This window comes from Montipora capricornis, chromosome 2 (genome assembly GCF_036669925.1).
Source record: "Montipora capricornis isolate CH-2021 chromosome 2, ASM3666992v2, whole genome shotgun sequence".
NCBI classification, from domain to species: Eukaryota; Metazoa; Cnidaria; class Anthozoa; order Scleractinia; family Acroporidae; genus Montipora; species Montipora capricornis.
The window spans coordinates 63,449,859-63,474,366 of NC_090884.1; the positions used below are offsets into that span (position 1 = coordinate 63,449,859).

A 24,508-nucleotide genomic window follows, 5' to 3' on the forward strand; every position below is an offset into this window, starting at 1 on the left:
CAGAGAACGGAAGCCGAGAACGCAGTCGAAGGACGCGCTAGTTCCATGCTCATTTATAGCCAATCCAATATGGCGGCTAGCAGGCTCAATCAACAGATCTTGTTGTTTCTTCTGCTCCTGCGGCGTAGAAGGCGAAGAAGGCAATCGGCAACGAGAAGAAAGAAACGCTTCTGGATTAGAGACATCTTTAAGGAGAGAAAGACCCAGGGGGACTTTCATAACCTTGTAAAAGAGCTACGGCTGACAGATCGTGAATTCTATTTCAGGTGTGCGTGCAATCTCTTGGATTAATTAAGTATTTTGATTTTGCTTTATTTCAAATTGCGATTTTTCTGTGCAAATTTCATAATAATATGCAGTCTGCTGCATACCATTCTTTTTTTTTTTTACCAAGGTAACGAGTGTTCATAATAATTATTATAATACTAGATTTGCAGCAAAACACTCTTACCACGTTCCTTATGCTAGAAACAATTAGGGCAAATGTCACATCCGTTTTCAAGGTCCATCTGTCTGGAATACTATTGATGGTAATGTAAAATTATCATCCTCTATATCAGTCCTCATGTTTGTCTATTGTGTGTGCCGGCCTAAACTAGTAGTAAACATATGTATAAACTGACTGTGTATCATTATTAACTTATCAGTTATTCTAGGCAGCCAGTGCTCTCCCATTTTATTTTTATATCTAACGAATGTATTTAACTAAGCAAAGTGAGAGAATTAAACTTGTTGTTATCGTAAATTTGTGTTCTTTTTGTGGTTTGTCAATCAACTTTCTAGGTATTTATTTACGTATGAGTCCAGACAGGTTTGAGCACCTTCTCTCATTGGTTGGTCCACTAATTTCAAAGAAGTCCACCAGAATGAGGGAACCAATTTCAGAAGCAGAACGTTTAACCTTGACATTGCGTTTCCTGGCTAGTGGAGATGACCAACAGTCATTAGCTTTCAGCTTTCGGCTAGGAAGAACCACTGTTAGCCATATTCTGAGGGAGACATGCAGTGCAATTTGGAAAGCTTTGGGGGAGATTTATTTAAAACCACCTAGTTCACCAGATGACTGGCAAGCAATTTCAAAGGACTTTGAGGAACTTTGGAATTTACCACACTGCGTTGGAGCTATTGATGGCAAACATGTTAATATGCAGTGCCCAAACAACAGTGGATCCTTGTTCTACAACTATAAGAGATTTTTTAGTCTTGTATTAATGGCAGTATGTGATGCCCATTATAATTTCACCCTGGTGGATATTGGAGACTGCGGAAGCAACAATGACAGTGGTGTCTTGTCACATTCAGAGATGGGTAAAGCCATTGATGATGGCTCCATTAATTTCCCAAAGCCTGAACATTTGGAAGGGTGTGATCTTCCCCTTTTGCCCTACTTCTTGGTAGGGGATGAAGCCTTTGGATTAAAACCATGGCTTCAGCGACCTTACCCAGGAAAATCCTTGACAGAACCCATGCAAATATTTAACTATAGACTCTCCAGGGCGAGGCGGGTGATAGAGAATGTGTTTGGAATTTTAAGAGCAAGGTGGAGGGTGTTTAAGGGTCCTATTTCTGCCTCTCCTAAAACTGTGCAACTTATTATTGAAGCAGCTGTGTGCCTTCACAACTATCTGAGGCAAACAGAAACAGCTTTATATTGCCCATCTGGGTTTGTTGATAGTATGGATAGATCAGGAAACATCAAGCCTGGGGAATGGAGAAGTATGGTATCTACTACAGAGAGAGGAGCCCTAGATGGGTTAAATAGGGTGAGAGGTTCCCGCTATACCCTTAATGCAATTCAGATCCGGAAGGCATTGACTGATTTCCTGAATTCCGAGCAAGGTGCAGTGTCATGGCAGTGGGCACACGTGAGAAGTACTGGTCCACTTGCAACTTAGTTTATACCTTTACGTTACTAGCAGTACAAGTAAAGTAACACTATACTATACGTTTTGGTATTTATGGTAACAAAAATACTGTACATACAAGTATAGTCCAGGAACACAACATTTATCATACATCATTCTTGAATACAGTAATTTTTTTGTGTTACAATTGGCTTCTTGTACAGGCTTGCGTTGACATTTAGCAATGAACAATAACAAAAAGTGCTTGTCCTGAAAGTCAAGGTCTTTGTGGCAAAACATGGGTTTCTATTACTTTTTCCTTCACATTGGTTACCATTTAGTTTCTTTTATCACAGCCAACCCAGGTCAAGCATACCCCCACAGATTCTATTAATGATCTATCATTTGAGATTTGAATGCATTGTCTCAGAACATCACCCTTGTGAGCAAGGCAGTGTTAGGTTACAAGTGGTGGTGGACAAGCTAAGTGGCTATAAACGTAAAATAGAGCTGATTTGAGACTCTTGATACTGTAAATTAAACTAAAGCTCAACATTTGTAACAGAAATTTAATTCAGTGATTTGAATACTTTATTTATTACAACCGCTTGAGTTGCTAATGGTCCCTTTTAATGCAATCCTGTATTTCTCACACAACTGTCTTGTGCCAAAACTATTTTTGTACTCAAATTTCAATTATTCCAGTCATTAATAGAATCATGGGGGCTACACTTGAGCTGCTTCAACTGTAATTGAATTTATTGTACTTAAGGTAGGTAACAGAGGGAAATAAAATTATGCTCCTAGACATAGATCTACTTTTGAAAACATTGTACAAACCTGGCATCGGGTGAAATTGTACACCCATTACAGGCAACCACACTATTTTCCTAAAAAGAAATATTCTTATCATCATACAAACATCAACCTGGAAAACTCCCCCTTGAATTTTTTTTTTTTTACCCCTGTGAGATAAATTGTAGCAATATGAAAATATTAACAAACATTTTTAAGCTTCAAGGACAGAGAATATGACCCAGACTGAGGTGATGATAACCCTGCTCTTGTAAAGATATCAAAGAAGATTTTAAACCCTGCTTGAAATCTGCCATCACCTTGGCAATGCAACACTATTTTTACCTAAACAAAATAGAGCTATTTAGCTTTATCATGTCAAATAGCATAAGAAACACACCCACTTTGTCTCCCATAACATGGAGACAGAGATATGCAGGATAAGAAACCAATCATTTTTAGTGTCCTTTATTAGTTCTATGAAAAGGGACCAAATGGAGCCTTGGGATCACGAAATGGGTTGCCTGATGTTTCTGCATGGTAAGAAGGGTACGTTTGGTATTGGGAAACTCCACCAATTGAGTGCATCATTTGCTCATACACCATATTTGAGATTTGCATCTTGACCCATATCTTCTTATCAGGAGGAAGCTGCCGAAGTTGCGAAGCAATTAAAGTACCAAAGATGTCATCTTTATCTTTTTCTTTCTCCACAACTTGGCCTTGTTTTGCAATGCTAGCCCCAAGTTCTGCCTTTTCACAGCCAGATTTCTTTTTCTTTCACTCATTTGTTTGTTTATGGAACTTCCGTGATGCCTTCTGTGCTTTGGGCATGCTAGACTGCACCAACTCAGGCTGGGAAGCATCACTTGAAAGTCCCCCATCTGGAGTAATGCTTCGAGACATGCTTGCACTGCTTTCATTGTCAGAATCAGATATTTCACAACATTCACTGTCTGCCGCAAAACCTCCAAAATTTGATTTTGTTTTTCGTTCAACAATGTATGGTTCTAACCACTGCAAGTATGGATACATTCCAGACAAATCTTTCTTTACTTCTGTCACATCATCCTGGCCTGCTCCTGATACCTTAGCTTTACCAAGTTTCTTCTTCTCCCGGCTATATTTGTTCCTCATGTTTCTGAAATATGTTTGTGCATCATCTGCGGAGTGAACAAAGTTTGCTCATGGTGGGTGGTGAAAAGGCTGTTTGCATACCTGGACATGATGATGCCAGCTCAAGAAGGTATATGATCAATGCTGCGTTCTCATTGGTTGAGCTACTAGTAGGCTATTTGTTATAGCCCACTAGTAGCGAAAAGCGCCGGCTTTGAAAACCAAAAGAACAATTAAAGTCTAGCTTTAACTAGCGAAAGATGTTTTGTCTCGACATTCGGCCTCATGGGCTATTGACTCAGAGCCCATTCGGGCGCGAGGAACAATTGTTAAGTATATGTTTTTGTGTGCTTGACATATGAAATTCAGTGGGCTTTGAATCACACCACACTGCTCATATTTGAGCAAGCTTTTTTCTCTTACTATGATGGTAATCAAGATAACTAAACTCACAAAAGAAGATCATTTTCAAGATGTAACTGTATACGGTGCTCCACTTGCGGTAGCTATTATAGTAATAATACATAGGTTTAAGCTTAAATTGAGCAACAACTTTGTCACTGAACTTTACCTTTCGTCATTCCCATTTCGTTCGCCACTTTTTCCCAGGCTTGTAATTTTTTGTTTTTGTCCTTGAAATCTTTGCATTCCTTGTCATACAGTACACGGTAGTTGCGTACTACTTCTGCAAACGTTTCGTCAAAGCTCAAGCTTCCCCGTTCTGCCATTTTGTTGCCTTGCGAAAACCTGCACTAGGAGGGGAATCTGGAACGAGTGTTTGCCATTGGACAAAACACAACGCTTGTGTTCTGCTTATGCTGTGCTCCGTTTTCATGCAACGCAAGCGAACGCAAGCATAAGCGCAAGCACAAGGAAAAGGAAAAATTTTGATCCTTGTGCTTATGCTTGCGCTTGTGCTTGCGCTTGCGTCGAGCCTGTTTTCACGGTGAAATAAGCGCTCTTGTGCTTGCGCTTGCGCTTGCGCTTGTGCTTGCGTCGCTAGTGAAAACCAGGCTTAAGTGCTGGCTTCATCTGGGAACAGAGTTTGGAGTCTCTTCGGAACGCTTAGAGGAGATTGAATATGGGCAGTCAACGCAAGTTCTCATGGAGTACCTATATACCGAAAAACCACACTTGACAATTGGGACCTTTCATGAAGTGATTGAAAACGATTTAAAGAGAATGGATGTTTTGAGAATCCTAAGACCATTTGTTGAAGGTGAGTGTCATGTTTGCTATCATGAAATGGTACCAAAAAAGGCTTGGTAGTAAACACGAAATGAAGTTTAGATGTTTGTGTAAATTCTGATTGTGAGTACCCCGGTACTATTAGGTACTATTAGGCTGACTGAACACTGACGAGCGACGAGGAACGGTGACATCAACAATAACACCGTCTACATACAAACCACAGAATCGACTGGGACTCTGCTGCATGTGTTACCTACAGCACTAACTACTACCAACGGATCGTACTGGAAAGCTGGTTTACTAACTTTGAACAGACACCAACTTCGTACAACTTCCCGCACCCTACAAACGACTCATCGACGTCATCAACAGAAAAACAACACACTGATTTACTCTATCACAGTACTGCATAACGTATTCTACGATACACGTATAGACCGTAGACCTACAGACGGATCGAAACGCAACATTCACTGTTTAGTCTTCCCAGCCAATTACATGTAGGCTCAACTGACAGTCGACCAATAACATCACGAATACGTTGACCAATGACATCTACGACCGGAGGTCTTATAGTATCTACTGACGTTACACAAATCTGACTCTGAAGATGACTTCCGCTCAGGTTGTGAAAACGTCAGTCAATGTCATCTCAAACATTCCTTCTCAGGAGTACACTCACCCGGACGATCGTACTTTACTTAATTACGATTTCAAGTGAAGCTATGAACCTCGCAGTTATGAACGCAATTTTTGCAATTGCGTAAAGAAGCCTGAAAAATTCAGGACTTCAACGGGGTTTGAACCCATGGCCTTTGCGATGCCTCGCTAAGTTCCTTTTCGTTCCATAACCCCAACTGTGGTGGAGCACGATCCAAGGCTACGGTGAAATAAGCGCTCTTGTCCTTGCGTCGCTAGCGAAAACCAGGCTTTAATAATAACAAGACGCCTATAAGGGCGTATCCGTGGGATGCACAAGCATTTAACACAAATTGCCAGTTACAGTAAACTTCAACTACAGGTAAACTTTGAAAAATGGCGAGAGATTACCAGAAAGATAAATCTGTAATTTAACTTAAAGTTGTTTGTTGTAAAAACTCTTATTATTAAGGTTACTAAATTTGCAAATGCAAACAACGAAGTGCTATTAGGGGTTATCAGGATACGGCATTATTTATTTATTTATTTATTTATTTGAAAGATACTTTATTCAAATCCCACAGTTTTACTTGCTTCCTTAATTCTGTTCATCCACAAATTGCAAGATCAATTCTTAATTATCCGAAAAATTTATTACAAATCACAGTGAATAGCCTGGAAGTGGTAAGACCTTTCAAAAGTTGTAAATGGAGAACACACATTTCCATCGGAAAGTTTCCAACGGGAAAATAGGACTACCTTTTCAGAAGTTCCAGTTATTCCGGAAATTTTCCAGTGGAACGAAAAAAACGAGTGTTCCATTTAAATCCCAACCGGAATTTCCGGAATTTCTTGGTAAATGGAAAACGCCTGATTAAGTTCAACACAAAGATCACATTCGTTGGTCAGCTAAAGTTAAGCCCCTGCGAACGGAGTTAGTACTTGGATGGGGGACCGCTGCGAAGTCCCCGTGAATGCGAAGGCGATTGCTAATTCGAACTTGATTTCATTTTTTTACTTTGTTTGGTCGTTGAAGGCTATTTTCTTATTTTATTTTTACGTCAAAACGACTGGACAGACTGGTTCCCAAGAAATATTAGAGTATTCGTTCTATACAAAATACTTCTATTGAAGTATTCGGTGTATGCAAAATAATGTTCACAGTGGAAAACACGAGAACGAAGCAGGATCTGGTAATAGCAAAAATAATTTCTCCTTACCTTTAAGGCTTGCCGCTCTCAAAGAAAAAGCTTCTGTCCACTTTATCAAATAGTTTAATACTGTGTGAATCATCGAAGGCAAATAAAACAGTCAAGCGTACAAAATGCAAAACAGTGAAACTTAAAAAATATCGTTTTCTTTTCGTTAGGATAAATACAAAGATTGCGAAGCTTGTCACACTCGACTGGGATGTAAATTATTCACAGTTGAAAACACGAAACTAAAGCAATGAACGGAACAAATCAATCTCTTTTCAATCATTCAAATACTTCACTATGTCACGGCTCTGTGAGAATGAAATCGTTACTTAAAAGGTTTTCTCCGACAAATGAGCACGTTTAGAAAGAGGAACTGTGGCTGATCAGCTAGCCGCACTGTTTGGCAATTCCAGCGTCACATTGGTGCCTTAAAGTACAGGAATAAAATCGAAAAAAGACGACCAGAAAAATAGCCAACAACACCGATTTCACAGAAGATCACCCATCTGAGTAGTAAACCCCGGCCACCAGAGCTTAACTTCAGTGACAAACAAAATTGCCATATGAGACTACGATGACGACGAAACTGGCACAAAATGTCTGCGTGGTCTGCCTACGCATCCCACGTAACTAAAAAAGGTATTTATGCCCGCTGTGTTGGAAAGTTATCATTGTCACTGAGAAACAAAGTGTAACAAAAATATGAGGTGATGTTGGGTAACTAAAGCAACTCCACAGAATTTTAAATAAATAACTAGACAAGGTATTGTCACTGCGAAACTAAGTATAACACTATATTTTATAACACTTAATCGTCCAATTAGCTAATTTATTATCTAGCTTTTTCGCACTATATTTTTAGTAAGTGAATATCGTAAACAACCGAGAACGTGTGACAGATTTGTACGTGGGGTAAACCTCAGCACCTCAACTAGCCAAACCTGTTAGTAGTTGTATGCGCTTATTCAGACCGGATTTGACAGGTAGTCATCAAATGACGTCATCAATCAAAAGACAAAAGAAGGGGGCGTGCATAAATTAGGGGCATGTTGGGGCATGACGCAATGTGTCGGTTTTAACCCTAACACGTGAAAGAAGGGGGCGTGCATAATTTAGGGGCAAGTTGGGGCATGACGCAATGTCGGTTGTAACCTAACCCTAACACCTGAAACAACACGTGCATCCCAGGTCGTCGCATAAATTAGGGTTAGGTTAATGAGATGCTAGTCACGAACGTACATGAAGGTTTCTTTTATTGAGAAAGTAAGCGAGATGTGTTTGCTGTGCCTGTGTTCTGTTTCCACCCAGCCATCCGGGTGGTAACGCAAATATATAGCGAAAAGAACAATGGGAAAGACAGGGAGCCAATGAGGTCAAGGTGATGTCATCACGGACCAATGAGACACCGCTGACGTCAGTATACATTAACTTTCTGGGCTTGGGGTCACGTACCTAGAAAGTGAAGTGAGAACCCTATTGTTTTGAAGCGAGTCAAACAGAATTTTAAAACACATACACAAAAGGCTTTACACGCCTGGACAAGTCCACAAACGCTTTGTTCTTTTTTAAACTAAATTTGCATAGAGGCGATCGAAGCGTGAAGAAGGAAGAATATAGAAGAAAAAAAGTTGTTTTGTGTGGAAAAGAGGAGCATTCTCAACTCTTTCACGCTTTTTGAACAAACGTGAACTCCGTTGTTACAACCTTTTTTAAGGAAAGTTTTTCAACCTCGCGCTTGAATGAAACACGGGTAAATGCAATCTTTTTTATGTAAGAATACACAAAGACATCCTTCAGTGCACAGACACAAAGAAAGCCTACTCAACAGATTTGAATAAAACCTTTTCTGAAAACGCTTGAAAAAAACCTTTGGATTTTGAGAGGCGTTTTATACTGTGGTATGGTGAAGCGGGAGTTGGTTTCATATCGTATTTCAAAATACTTTTCACAACATTTGACGCAGTGAGCAAACAACAATATACATTTCAAACGCTTTATTAAAAGATACTCTAGTGACAAGTTGATATAAATGATTGTTCTTCGACTATTTGACTATCGTAACCTTAAACATGTTGCGTTGCGCTTAAACAAATACTGTGACTCTGATAACGCAGTTCTGTTCAGACATACAGAATATGAAACATTCGAGACCGGACTAGCTCGAACGAATTTTATTTGCAGAACGCTATCGTTAAGTCAATAAATACACACCAAAAAACATTTCAAGCGTTTTACCGAATTAACAGAGAACGCTTACCACAATGTGATATTTGCGAGAGATAGTTCTCTTTAAACAAACCTTAATCCGAAAAAAGTTGTTTTGAAAACGCACCCTATGTACAACAAAGATTATAGTTGTTAAGTCAATAAATACACACCAACAAACATTTCAAGCGTTTTACCGAATTAACAGAGAACGCTTATCACAATGTGATATTTGTGAGAGTAGTTCTCTTTGTAATTCACTTGCATTCGCTGCATCATTAGTGTTCTATTATGCATGCACTGTTTCAACGATTTCTGAGCTAAATAAATTCACGAACGAGAAAAGGAGAAAAGAAAAAAAAATGTTGTAATTCACTTGCATTCGCTGCATCATTAGTGTTCTATTATGCATGCACTATTTCAACGCGTTTAGAGCAACAATAAATAACGCACGCGTAAATGAGAGATGAAAAAATGTGATTCATTTGCATTCGCTGTATCATTATTGTTGTATTATGCATGCACTGTTTCAACGCTTTTAGAGCGAAAATAAATCACACACATTATTCACTTGAGTTCGCTGCTTAACAGAGAACGCTTATCACAATGTTATATTTGCGAGAGATAGATTTTCTTTAATCAAATCTTAATCCAAAAAAAGTAAATAAAAAGTTCTTTTGAAAGCGCACCCTATGTACAATAAAGATGCACATGTACCGGTCAAGCAATATTATGCATGCACTGTTTCAATGTTTTTAGAGCGAAAATAAATCACACACGCACAAGTGTTAACCGTGTTAGTGAGTGACTGAATTCACAAAAAGTGCTATAAAGGAATACGTGCAGTGCCCGTTTTTCAGTAGACTCGTTAACATGGATAGAGTGTACTTTGTCTTGGTTCGGGTTTGCGCTCGGAGTTGTTTTGCAGGACACATCTTTCACAGCACACCTCGCGAGCAATGGTTAGAACTTGTAAAGGAGTTACATCCAATGAACCCCGGTCGCTTGTTGAGTTTTTATTACTACATGGAACAATGACACGCTACATTTACCGAACAATATACATTCCACAAAGTCTTATGTGTCACGTACTCGATACATTATCCTTCTTTCTGGTGGATGGTTTGGCAAATTGTTACAAAAAGTCTGCGAATGAAGAAGATCTAATCATTTGTTTAACACCATGGGTAGTGCTGCAAGCCGCGTGTGTGGAAGCTCATCGCCTACAGTTTCTTTAAGTGACATATGTCAGAGAATGCGATGTTTAGTTGCGTGTTGCGGTAGCGAGGTTCACATCGAATTGAAAGATGTCACCGACAATCACGAAGAAGAAAATGCAAAAGAAGAAGAAACAGAAAACGCGGACCCTAAATCAGACGAACCAACTATTACAGAAATTGTATTATGAAGTGGATCGACCATCCGCTTTAGGGGGAGTCGACAAACTGTATCGTGCGGCGCGTCGGTATGGTTTGAAACGCACGCAAGTACTCGATTGGCTCCGCCAACAACCTGGCTATACCCTACACAAACCTGCAAGAAAACACTTTCGTCGTAACCGAGTAATTGTGTTTGATATAGATTCGCAATGGCAGGCGGACTCGGTTGATTTGCAACATTTGAGTCAGTGGAATCAAGGATACAAGTATTTACTGACTTGTATCGATGTCCTTTCCAAATACGCGTGGGTGGTGCCTTTGAAATCGAAAACAGGAGCCTCGTTGGTGGTGGCCTTTGAAAGCATTTTCCAGGAAGGTCGCAAACCTGAGAAGTTGCAAACAGATGCCGGAACCGAATTTAAGAACAAAACGTTTCAAACCTTTCTCAAAAAGGAGAATGTACATCATTTTGTAACCTACAACGAAACCAAGGCCCAAGTGGTTGAAAGATTCAACCGCACTTTGAAGCAACTTATGTGGCGTATGTTCACTACCAGCAGCTCGTACCATTATTTGGACCAACTGGACGATTTAGTCAATGGGAATTACAATCAAAGCGTGCACCGTAGCATCAAAATGAGACCAGCGGATGTCAACGAGAATAACGCATCAGAGGTCTGGAACAATTTGTATAGAAATCTGTTCAAAAAGCCGACAAAGTATAAATTCAAAGTGGGAGATCAAGTCAAGATCAGTAAGCATAAACGCATCTTTGAAAAAGGTTACTTACCATCCTGGACGGAGGAAACTTTCACTGTTGCTCAGAGACTTCCGCGCGACCCACCCGTGTATCGCCTAAAGGAAGCAGACGGTGACTGGATTCAAGGCACTTTTTACGAATTTGAGTTACAGAAAGTGATAGAAACGGAAAAACACCTGTTTCGTATTGAAACAATTTTAAAACGCAGGGGACGAGGAGCGAATAAGGAGGTGTTGGTACATTGGAAAGGTTGGCCAAAGAAATACGACAGTTGGATTCCGCATAACCAGTTGGTCGCTTTACAACAAACATGATTCAAGATAGCGACTTTTACGTGACACTTCCCAGTAATGCAAGCAGTAATTTATTTCTAAACAATTCCAAGTCCTCCTTTCGCGTAGCGCTACCTCGACAAATCCATCTGAAAGATGAAGAAGATTGGGAAGTAGGATTGCATCATATCGTGTATCCGCTCTCAATGTTTGACATTACAAATGACTGCAAACATTCTCACATCATGCTGGATCGTCGAGGTGACTCCACACCGTTTGTATTACCCGAGGGCAAGTATTATACAGCCTTAGATGTCACAGAAGGAATGTTACAATGCCTGAACATCGCTGACCCACCATCTAAGATTGAAATCACAGTGGACGACGAATGGAATGTAACGTTAAACTCGCAAACTGAAGGACTTCTGATCACATTGTCTACAGCTCGCGCGTTGGGATGGATAAACGAAAACAACACTCTTACACCCAGCGTTCGTTTGAATGCTGCACTCACCTTAGAAAGAAAATATGGTCATGATTGGTTCATCTTACCATCCGGCACATCCATCACATATCCGGGTATTTACATCTTTCCTCCTTCGCTGTCGCTTTGTTCGTGTAAGCAGAGACTGGTTCAAGTTCAAACCAATCTCGTGGAACCGTGGCAGGTGGGTGACAAGCGCTTACCTCTCCTACATGAGATGGTACCTCTGGGCAGTTTTCGAGAAACACTCCTTGAAGAAAGAGAACATATTGTGTACCTACCTTTGCGGACAAAGATATTTCAGACCATTGAAATATATTTAACGAGTGGATACGGTCAAACGCCGGCATTTTTAGACGGTATCGTCAGCGTCGTTTTACATTTCCGCCGTCGATCAACATGACCAACAGTTTTTACATGGTGCTGACCAGTGATGCAAGTCTGACTCAATATCCAGAAAACAAGGCGGCCGATTTTAAGATGCAGTTACCAAGTCAACTACACCTAAGTGAAGACTGGGAGGTGGCCATGACACGCATCATTTACCCTTACACCTGGCAAAACGTAGGTGAGAATCAATTGTCCTACACTTTGCTTTGTAAGACTGGTCCTGAACCCTGGAAATTGAACATCCCTGTACCAAGTGGCATTTACCGTACGGTCAAAGATGTCATTCACGGTATGACGAAGGGACTACACAATCGATTGAGAGACATTTATTTGAAGAGTGACAAGACCATTACGAGTCTGGAAGGAAACGAGTGTTTTTACATTTACGAGAAAGCACAAGATTACTTTGAGTTGAAGTTACCAGCCGGTTGGTATGTGATTCTACCAAAGACATTAGCTCGCGCCTTGGGGTACTTAAACCATCAGTATAATATTCCTCAGCTGTACCAAATCGGAGGCTTTGTCCAACAGAATGATGATCACAGCGTCCTTCTTGCGAGGACAACGACAACACTTGTCAGAAAAGACGAACTGGTATGGGGATTGCTCTCGAGAGACGCTTTTCAAACCATCTACGTGTATTCCGATTTAATCGAGTCTCAAGTAGTGGGAGATGCTCAAGCGAACTTACTTCGGATGCTTGTTCCTCGTGGTCAGCCGGGGAACATGATCACAGAAGAGGTCAAGGTGCCCTCCTACCATAGACTCCGTACAACTGTGTTTTCATACGTGGCGATCAATATAAGGGGAGACACAGGTCAATTGATACCATTTGCTTCTGGAGCCGTACGCGTGACCCTGCATTTTCGGCGTCGTGATATTCTATAACAACATGTTATTACCTATGAACCACCGATATTACCCATATGGACGACATGTTGTACCCTATAGGCAGCACGGTAAAGGAGGAGACATTAGTATCTACGGAGGAACACACCCTTATGGTCAAGGGGGCAACGGCTTAGGTGGAATGTTTCGGTCCTTGTTCCGTTCAGCAACTCCCTTTCTCAAAACAACAGCAAAAAAAGTGGGAAAACGAATGCTCGATACTGGATTGGAAACGGGAATGCAACTTGTCCAAGACGTGATCAATGGTCAACCTTTAAAGAAAGCTGCCAAGACAAGAGCGAAAGCTGCTGGAAAAAATTTACTCACAGGGGTCATTGATGACATTACACAGCAAGGTCGAGGAAAAAGAGTATATAAGCGCGCGTATACGTCAAAGCGGCACAGTGAAGGACAGACCAAGAAAAGGAGAACATCTCGTTCAACGTTCAAGACTATTTTTGATTAAAGATGGCATCAGCTCACCCTCTCTCAGCCCCTGGTGCGAATTCAAGTTTACAATTGTTTGATGTACCTGTGACAGATGTGTCGATTGTTAGCAGCAAATGGATCGATTACGAACCGGTTCAAACGGGAACTAATCCCATCGAGTTTGTCATCAAACCGTTAGCTGACTACATTGACATTAACAAGACAGAGCTGCGATTGGTAGTAAAGATTACCAAACAAGATGGATCGCCCACAGGGGATGGTAAGAAGTACACTCTGGTCAACAACGCCCTTCATTCCATCATCAAACAGTTTACCATCAAGATCAACGAAACGCTGGTAACAGAACAGTCAGACACTCAAGCATACAATGCTTACATCAAGACCTTATTGAACTTTACGGAACAGGCCAAGAAATCGTACTTAACCAAAGCTCTGTATTACAAAGACACTGCTGGACACATGAATGAAGTAGATAATACAGCAGAAAGTAATGAGGGTCTGAATAGAAGAGCCACATTTACTAACAACGGCGCAGAAGTTGGGTTGGTCGGAGTACCTCTTTGTGACGTGTTTAATATTGACAAGTTGTTGCTTGACGGTTTGGAGATCAAAGTCAAAGTGGATCTGAACAACGATGCTTTTGTTCTCATGGCTGGGGAGACTCCAAACAACTGCAAACTAAAGGTCATGTCGAGTACGCTTCGCATACGCACAGTGCGTGTTGCAGACAGTGTGAAACTAGAACATGTACAGATCATGCAAGGTCACAAAGGGAGCGCAGCGCTACCAGCCATCTATACCCTAACCAGAACCCCTACGCAGGCAAGGATCATCCCTCAAGGAGTCTTAAATCACACTGAGACAGATCTATTCCACGGTTTCATTCCTCAGTGCATCATTTTTGGGCTCGTGCGAAACGATGCCTTCAACGGAAACCTTGCAAGAAATCCTTTCAACTTTGAGCTGTTTGACCTGCAAGACATTCGGCTGACTGTAAATGGAGAAGAAATGCCTTATTCTGCGCTGGATCTGACGGGTGGAAAAAAGATCGATGGTTACAACACGCTGTTTTCAGGAAGTGGAGACATGAATTGTGGGCACGGGCTTGACATTGATAGAGTGGATTGGGAGAACGGATACGGTTTGTTCCGTTTTGATTTGACACCGGCAGGAAGTGGACATCCCGATCATCTGATACCTCATCGAACGGGTAACGTGAACCTGTACCTGAAATTTGGAACTCAGACGAACTCAGTTCTGAATTTAATTGTGTACGCAGAATTTCAGAATCAGTTGGAAATTGATCGCAATCGTCGCGTGGTCTACGATTTGACACAAGGCTCTTAGTTCATCGTCATGCATACGACCCAAGAACTATGGCAAGCCTGTCTTTCTGACCCTGTGTTAGCACCTCTGATGCAAGGCGTATTTCCAAGGGATAGGCTACCTGTCATCAACACCTACCCAGCCGGACTCATCGCGAATACGGACCCTCATGACCAACCTGGGACACATTGGGTGGCTATGTACTTTGAATCGCCTCGTGAAAGTGAATTCTTTGACAGCTACGGATTTCCTCCTGAAACTTACAACATGGATACCTACATTCTACGGGAAGTTACCTATTATAACGACAAACCACTGCAAGGACTGAACTCGGATGTTTGTGGAGATTATTGTCTGTTTTATCTCATTCGGCGAGCACGGAATGTTGATATGAACACTGTTCAAGCTAAATTTAAACGATATGATTCTCAGTGGAACGATGCACAAGTTGAACGGAGTGTACACGCTTATTTTAATTCAGTCATGTATCGTCAAGTTAATGATTGCTTTCAACAAGGTTGTAAGTCATTTCGCTGTGTCCATAAGCAATAAAATCATGTTGAAAAGTAAACAAAATGTTGCTGTTTTTGTGTGTATTTGCTAGTAAAAGGGGTGGGAATTCTATCTCGTGTACACAAATCGTTGAAGCTTCGTCTTGTGAACATGTCTCAATTCAAGTGCCCCAGCAGTATTATCATTTCTGGCCCCAGCCAATGCGGAAAAACAACATTTACGCGCCAAATACTTCAACACGCAGATTGTTTATTTGAACGCCCCATTCGCAAGATCGTGTATTGCTACGGTCAATGGCAAGATTGTTTTAAGGAATTGGTAAAGGAAGTCACGTTTATGGAGGGTATTCCCGACGACATTCCCGCCTTATTTCCACCCCCTCATCGTCCTGGTCTGCTCGTGTTAGATGACCTCATGAGAAACTGTAGCGATGACGAGCGCATTTTGGATTTGTTCACCAAAGTGTCCCATCATTGTGACGTCACCTGCATTTATTTGACACAAAACCTTTTCCCCCCAGGAAAGTTTTCCCGGAGCATTTCTCTTAATGCTCATTACATCATTGCTTTTAACAATCCTCGAGATACTTTGGGGTTGAGGACACTGGCACAACAGGCGTTTTCTGGGCGCGTTCCGTTTGTGTGGGAGAGTTTTCAAGACGCTACATCACAACCATTTGGATACTTAATGATGGATTTACATCCACGAACCCCGGACATTCAACGATTGCGAACAAGGATCTTCCCAGAGTCACATTCATATCCCATTGTTTACGTTGATAAGAAAATCTATAAAACCGATGAACCCTTTCCGGTAGATTTCATTTAACGCCATGGCTTTGCAATTGTTGCACCGCGAGGAGACAGTAAACAATCAAAGTGGTGGTGACATGACTTTGCGTTCTAGAAAGATTTCAAAAGCTACCGAGAGAAGAAAACAAGAACTCGTCAAGGCTTCCAAAGTCAATCAACATTTACCGTTTCTCTGCACTTGTTTTACAAGCAGAGGGAAACAGCGGAAAGAGATGATATCTCACGCTAGTAAGGGACAAATAGAAGCCATCAGTGAAGTCGCCCTTAATCTACTTAAAGGGAACATTATGGTTCCAAGTTCATCATTTAAACGCTTGAAACCACACAAGTCGAAACTCCTGTATTTGACTCGCAAGACACCTAGTCTGAAGAAGAAAAAAGAAGTTCTCAATCAGCAAGGAGGATTCCTGCCAGCTCTCGCCTCTTTGATTGCACCGTTCGCTTTGGATTTATTGGGTAAAGTGCTAAAATGAAACACGTACAAAAGATGATGTTGGTTCCAGAGCACTTATTGCAAAGCCTTGAGACAGAACATCGCTTAACTTCACCTCCGCAACTCACGACCTTGACGCGCTTGGATCAAGACATGAAACATATTACGGATTCTACTTTGCCCGCAGATCAAAAAGTGGCCTTATTGGATCAACTATTACAACGGTACCAAGGTTTGTCAAAACAAATGAAGAGCGAAACGAAGACGAAACCTGTAGGGACAGCGACAACAACTCCAAATGCGCCCACTCCAAACCATTCTCCAACGATATCCGAGGTACAACCCAAAAAGACAGCACACAGGAAACTTCCAACCACACCCGTTGGTCCATCCAAAATTCCTGTCAGGATAGAAACACCACCTTCTCCTATCGAAAAGGACACAGATCCCTGGATCTTTGAAACGCCCCCAGATTCCACGGAGAAGAGAGTTATTAAAAGGTCCTACAGGGCGAGAACACCTATGGTTGCCCGATTAAGGAGTAATACAAAGTGGGAACCTTACTGAACAATAATGATACAGTGTACTCCAGTGAATTACATTTTTTTTTTCATCTCTCATTTACACGTGTGTTATTTATTGTTGCTCTAAACGCATTAAAATAGTGCACGCATAATAGAACACTATGATGCAGCGAATGCAAGTGAATTACATTTTTTTCATCTCTCATTTACGCGTGTTATTTATTGTTGCTCTAAACGCGTTGAAATAGTGCATACATAATAGAACAATAATGATGCAGCGAATGCAAGTGAATTACAACATTTTTTTTTTCTTCTCTCATTTGCGCGTGTGTGATTTATTTTCGCTCAAAAAGCGTTGAAACAGTGCATGCATAATAGAACAATCAGGATGCAGCGAATGCAAGTGAATTACAAAGAGAACTACTCTCACAAATATCACATTGTGATAAGCGTTCTCTGTTAATTCAGTAAAACGTATGAAATGCTTGTTGGTGTGTATTTTATTGACTTAACGATAGCATTCTGCAAATAAAATCGTTCGAGTTAGTCCGGTCTCGAATGTTTCATATTCTGTACGTCTGAACAGAACTGCATTATCAGAGTCACAGTATTTGTTTAAGCGCAACGCAACATGTTTAAGGTTACGATAGTCAAATAGTCGAAGAACAATCATTTATATCAACTTGTCACTAGAGTATCTTTTAATAAAGCGTTTGAAATGTATATTGTTGTTTGCTCACTGCGTCAAATATTGTGAAAAGTATTTTGAAATACGATATGAAACCAACTCCCGCTTCACCATACCACAGTATAAAACGCCTCTCAAAATCCAAAGGTTTTTTTCAAGCGTTTTCAGAAAAGGTTTTATTCAAATCTGTTGAGTAGGCTTTCTTTGTGTCTGTGCACTGAAGGATGTCTTTGTGTATTCTTACATAAAAAAGATTGCATTTACCCGTGTTTCATTCAAGCGCGAGGTTGAAAAACTTTCCTTAAAAAAGGTTGTAACAACGGAGTTCACGTTTGTTCAAAAAGCGTGAAAGAGTTGAGAATGCTCCTCTTTTCCACACAAAACAACTTTTTTTCTTCTATATTCTTCCTTCTTCACGCTTCGATCGCCTCTATGCAAATTTAGTTTAAAAAAGAACAAAGCGTTTGTGGACTTGTCCAGGCGTGTAAAGCCTTTTGTGTATGTGTTTTAAAATTCTGTTTGACTCGCTTCAAAACAATAGGGTTCTCACTTCACTTTCTAGGTACGTGACCCCAAGCCCAGAAAGTTAATGTATACTGACGTCAGCGGTGTCTCATTGGTCCGTGATGACATCACCTTGACCTCATTGGCTCCCTGTCTTTCCCATTGTTCTTTTCGCTATATATTTGCGTTACCACCCGGATGGCTGGGTGGAAACAGAACACAGGCACAGCAAACACATCTCGCTTACTTTCTCAATAAAAGAAACCTTCATGTACGTTCGTGACTAGCATCTCATTAACCTAACCCTAATTTATGCGACGACCTGGGATGCACGTGTTGTTTCAGGTGTTAGGGTTAGGTTACAACCGACATTGCGTCATGCCCCAACTTGCCCCTAAATTATGCACGCCCCCTTCTTTCACGTGTTAGGGTTAAAACCGACACATTGCGTCATGCCCCAACATGCCCCTAATTTATGCACGCCCCCTTCTTTTGTCTTTTGATTGATGACGTCATTTGATGACTACCTGTCAAATCTGGTCTGAATAAGCCCATACAACTACTCCTGTTTTCTACTGGCCAAATAATTAACTGTACAAATATCGTGGAATATTTGAACTCGTTTCGTGCGTTTTCTGTACAATAACTAATACAGATGGACAACAAGAGACGATAGTGTTGAGGGAAGTACTTCCCGCCTTTTTATGGATGGTTAGTCGATGCTCCTATGTGATTGGATGACTAAAGCAATCCCACAGCACTATGAGGTGAATGCTAAATGCCATGCGCAGAATCGGACAGTGGTATGAGTCAGGAGGCAATGAACAAAGGCATAGGAGCCAGGCGAGTCACAACCTTATTTAACAAAACGGTTCTTTCATTTTGCAGTGGAAGGGGGCAGAGACAAGTTGATGAAAGATGTCATTCCATTAGAGTCTGATATAATGAGGAGTATCTGCGTGCATTTGAACAACCCCAACACTGTAGTCAAAAATTGGAGGCACCTGGCAAAGTCACCCGAGTTAGGAATTCCAGATGAGGTCTATATGGATTGTAAGCCAGAAAAATTAAAGAGCCCAACAGAAGGACTTTTAGAATGGGCAGCTGCCAATAGGAACGATTTGAAGATTGGAGAGCTTTGTTGTGCTCTTAAAAGCATGGGCAGGAATGATATAGTTGGGTATATTGCAGAATATTTTCAACAACAATCCAGTGCTGTGCAACAGCATTAAGTTTTAATACTTATACTTAGTATATACTCAACCCTCGGTTATTGCATTTTTGGGTTTGTGATTGGCTCGCGATATCCCAGGTATCAGCGAATAACCGAGGTTTTGGAAAGCAGTGCACCAAGTGTCAATATGTCAAAAAAATTTTCGGCGCGAAGTTTAAGTTTTGTAACCCGCAAAATGACTGAAAACAACAGATTTGGAGAAGTGTCTCCCTCGGAAATACAGCAACGTTTCGACAATGCCGTCCTGGAAGCTGCAAAGAAAACCACAAAGTTTAAGGCATAAGCATATTCAGTGGTATTCAGTGGTACGAAATTTTGAAGTTCAAAAGCTCGTAATTCTCGCCGTCGATAATTTTGCGTTTTAAGATTATGTAACAACAACACAAATTGTTACCTTAATGTTTTAATCTTGAAGTATATACAGTATACTAAAACAATTATCACCTCATATCCAATAAGCACCCATGGAATAATTAGCAACTACTCACCGAAGTGGAGGTGGCTAGTGGTGGATATTTACCGAGCGGCGAGGTAAATATCCACGACTAAACGGAATAGTTGTTTTAGTATATACTAAAACAATGAGATAATGTAACACAAAAAGATGATTTTACCTCATTGATTCCTGCAAAGATTACATTTTTGGTCGCAAATTCCGCGCCAATTGCTTGGAGGTGAATAGCAAAGGAAATCCGGAGTTTGAGTAGCCAGTCAGCGAGCAAGTTCAACGCTATCCACAGTTTTAGTATATACTAATTGTTAATTATTGTGCAGAAAAACGTCAGGAATGCAAGGGTGGTTAAATCCACCAAAATTCAAGTTCTCTAGAGTATCTGCAGTTCCTAATACCTGGAGTTCAGATGCTTCGTTTTACGTTCATGTAGCTTCATTCTTTTTATCCATAAGCATTTGATTTTACACAATCTGATTTTAAGACATAAGCTTCTCTTCTCTTAATCTAATCGGTAGTCTTATTCTAGTTTCACAATATAGTTATTTGCAATTAATATAAGTAAAACAATCCACAACAATAAGCTGGCTTAAGACGCGTTTTAAGATCCATCATTATCCTTAAAATGTATCTTATATTAGTTTTTTCGAAATAAGCGGCTAATTTACGGAAGACTTTCTGTCAAGCCGACAATTTTTTGCGAGGATACTTTTGAAGATATTCTGCTTTTGGTATATTTGTGAATTTTATAATCTGTACACTTTCATATTGCGGATCACACCAGTTTGCCTCTGTGAACATTTAACCCTTCAATTCCGAAGGGAAACAAACCAATTTTCTCCTTACTTTATTTATACAAATTGAGCAGGATTTACAAACCCCTCCTTGAGGAAAAAACACTTTGATCCTCTAAAGTGGTACTATGATAAAAAAATCAGATTTTTTTTCCTTTGGATTTCATAACTGTGTTAACTAAACCCAAAGTGACCCAAGTTTTAAGCCTTAATTTCAGAAAGGCAATTGTTTGGTTTAACTGGAACTTTCCAATTTAATGGTTCACCATTACTAAGTTTGAATTCTTGAGAGAGCTGAATCGAGGAAAAATGACTCACTAGTTGAAGAATTCAATGCGTTTGAACGCGACTGAATTAATGAGCAGCATTCAGATTTTTTAACTCGTGTTTTGCATACATAATAAACAGCGTTTACACGTTGAAATTTTAAGCTATTGAGTAAATGACGTCTTTTTTCCGTAGATCCAACCCTCTTAGGTCATAACTGGTAGACTCAAGCAAGTATCCTTTCAATCTGTAAGAAGTAACTCCTTGAAGGCCGTTTTTATATATTCAGTTTTTTCCAGAGTATTGGAAATGACCTCTCGTAAATAATTGCAAGAGCATTCCACTTTATGAAGAAATGATTTTTTCAATGGTGACTCAGGGATACTCTGAAAAAAAACCCGAGTGATTCTTTGGAGAAGAGCAACCAACGATATTTGATGTTTCGTGTATCTGTTCTCTTTATTGTCAACGCCTATGATTGTAAACTTTTATTTTTCCTACCCGCCCCGATTAGCTAGGCAATACATACTGCACCGATCACTCCCCATAGGGGCTTCTTTGGGCCAATTAACATAATCAAGGAAACAACAGAACGGAACAACAACAACAACAACAACTGTTGAGAATCCCAACTGTCCATAGGCAAACCAATTGGCTTTTTACAATTGCAGCTTTGAAGTTGCACCAAGACCACCAGGAACAAAATTCAACGAGTGGTCAGAACGAGTCTTGAACTCAGGAACTCCAGATCTTAAGGCAAGCGTCCTAGCCGCTGGGCCCCACTGCCTCCAACTAAGCTAATAGAGACTCATGGGAGGTACACCCTCAAACGAGGTTCGGTTGGACAGTAGAGAGATTTGGCTTTGCGACTTTACGGCAAACCACAGGCACAAATTTGTAAAGATCGACGAATCTTGTTTGACTTTTGCTAATTTCTTGCCTTCTATCTACAGCAGCTATCAAGAAACTTTTCAGAGCAGAGAGAGACAAGTTTTCATGTTTTTGTGACGAGTAGCATCCTCCCGTTCTCCGTTTTAACACAAACCCGATGCGTTATTTCTCTAATATCGGTGACACCCCACTTTCATAATGTAAATGATACAATTCAAGTGTGAAAGAGGGAAGTTATCTCGCACTTATATGGGAATTTAAGCAATTTTCTCTTATAGACACCTGGAAAATTCAGTTGGCTTCAGCGAGATTCGAGCCCATGACCACTGCGATGCTTGTGCAATGCTCGGCCAACTGAGCTATGAAGCCACTCAGTTGGGAGCAGGGCAATTTGTTGGGCTCATTTCAGCTTTCACCAAAAACCATTTTGAGGATAGTAAGCGGGGCAGTTCTTTGAAATACCTTGTTAAGAGGACTATAAAACGGGTTGTAGAGAGTTTTTAACGTAATAGAGATTATACACGGCGTCTAAGAAAAAAACAATTTTTTTTAACCATAGGTCGTTTAACAATAATAGGTATTCTCTAGTATATATATATATATAGTATAGTCAGGGTATTATTAGAATGTGTTTAATAATTTTATTTTTGTATTAAAGTCTTGATGTTTCTAATAGTGTTTAAATGACGTTACAAGTCAACTGCACATGGTCCTGCAGGGTAATATTACTGTGATGTGTAGGGTTACAGATAGCGGGCAGTCCTCTTCCATGTAGGCGATGGAAGGGAAATGCCTATTTCATTGTGTCCAAGGAACTAACACTAGCTGATCGAGACTACTCCAGTTTGGTAATGAAGCAAAAAAAAAAACAGCTGCATTTGAATGGAAAGATCATTATCAATACCGTACATAGGCCCTTGTTCGTCTGTTTTGGGAAGACAAATCCCTTCAGTGATTGACACACTGCTAGAATCCAAAGATGAGCCTTAGTTTTTTGGCAGGTTACAACTATGACTTTTGCCACCAAGAAGGGTCCCACTCATGGCAACGCTGATGGTTATTAAGTGTTAAAGACCCCTGTCTCTAGGGAAGCCTTGTACTCTTCATGGAACAGTTGTAAGTTTCGTATGCCAGTTGTGCACAGACCGCATATATTGCTGATCGAAATGCCGCAGATCCCTCTTTTGAACAGGTTTTACAGCGAGTTTAGAAGGACAAGGTTGATATACTAATTCCAAGTATCTGAATCCTTTGATTATGCGCAAGAGCCTCACCATCAGTAACTTAAAACAAAAGCAGAATAGTTTTTAACAAGGAACAGCGGTGCTGCGTATGTGGGAGTGAAACGTGAGCATTCGGTTTTATCAACAACGTTAATTGACCGCCGTAAGAAAGTATTTGGGAGCTGTCGTTTCGAGAATAGCCCTTCGTTACGAAGGGCCACTGCTGGAATCCGTCAGCTCACACATATCTGAATCTGAATTAGGCTACGAGCTAACAGTCCATATAAGTGATCCTGGCACTTATCTGGACAATTAAGCAATTGCCTCTTATACTAGACACCTAAAACATTCAGGTGGCCACTTATGTCCAGAAATGCATACAATAAACAAAATTGGCAAAATAACAAAATATCGCCGACAATTTGACGATTTTGACAATTTTGGCCAAATATGGCGACTGTGGCGAAATTTTGTTAAATTGCCAAATGTATGTAAATCAGTTTCATACATGGTGGCCAGCCATGTTGGCGAATCTGGCGAATATGGCGATTATGGCGATTTTGGCAAATTCTTGTCAAATCGCCAAATGTATGTAAATAAGTTTTATACATGGTGGCAGGTCATGTTGGCGAATCTGGCGAATATGGCTATTTCGGCGAATTCTTGTCAAATCGCCAAATGTATGTCAATCAGTTCCATACATGGTGGCCAGCCATGTTGGTGATATGGCGATTTCGGCGATTATCTCCAGGTGGCTCCAACGGGATTCGAACCCATGACCTCTGCGATGCCCGTGCAGTGCTCTACCAACTGAGCTATGATGTCACACAGTTGGGAGCAGCTCTGTTTCAGTGTTGGGCTCATGTGTTCCCGTGAAAGGACTTTTCACTCAGCTACTTTTAAGACTTGCAAGGGTGATAATGAACAGTGTAGCGTACTGCCACAAAGCTACAGTAGCCAAGGCTAGAAGCAGATATTTAGGACAAGGTCAAGACAAGTAAAGTTTGTTAGTTGCACGGCTCAGTGCCAGTGGCTGCCGCCTCCATCCTTGTACCCTGGTTCGAGAGGATGTTCTTGAGCTTTGAGAGAGCCGCGAAGCGGTGAAGACGAGTCCCCGAAGAGGCGAGAAGAGGAAAACCTCCGAATCTCACTTTCATGCTGACCCTCAGCTCGGATTGGTTGATATTTTTACAAACATGCAAATCAATATGATTGGTTCGTTTGATTGGTAATACC

At 40.7% G+C, this 24,508-nt stretch overlaps 2 protein-coding genes across 2 annotated transcripts in view; one reads left to right on the forward strand and one right to left on the reverse strand.

The window, feature by feature from the left end:
- LOC138030880 (alpha-glucosidase 2-like) overlaps positions 1-24,508 on the reverse strand; it is a 350,924-nt gene that overhangs the window by 324,342 nt on the left and 2,074 nt on the right. The window lies entirely within an intron of this gene.
- LOC138030929 (uncharacterized protein F54H12.2-like) lies at positions 12,951-14,959 on the forward strand. The gene has a single exon (XM_068878789.1). It carries the CDS (start codon positions 13,631-13,633, stop codon positions 14,957-14,959), a length of 1,329 nt encoding a protein of 442 aa, XP_068734890.1. The 5' UTR covers positions 12,951-13,630.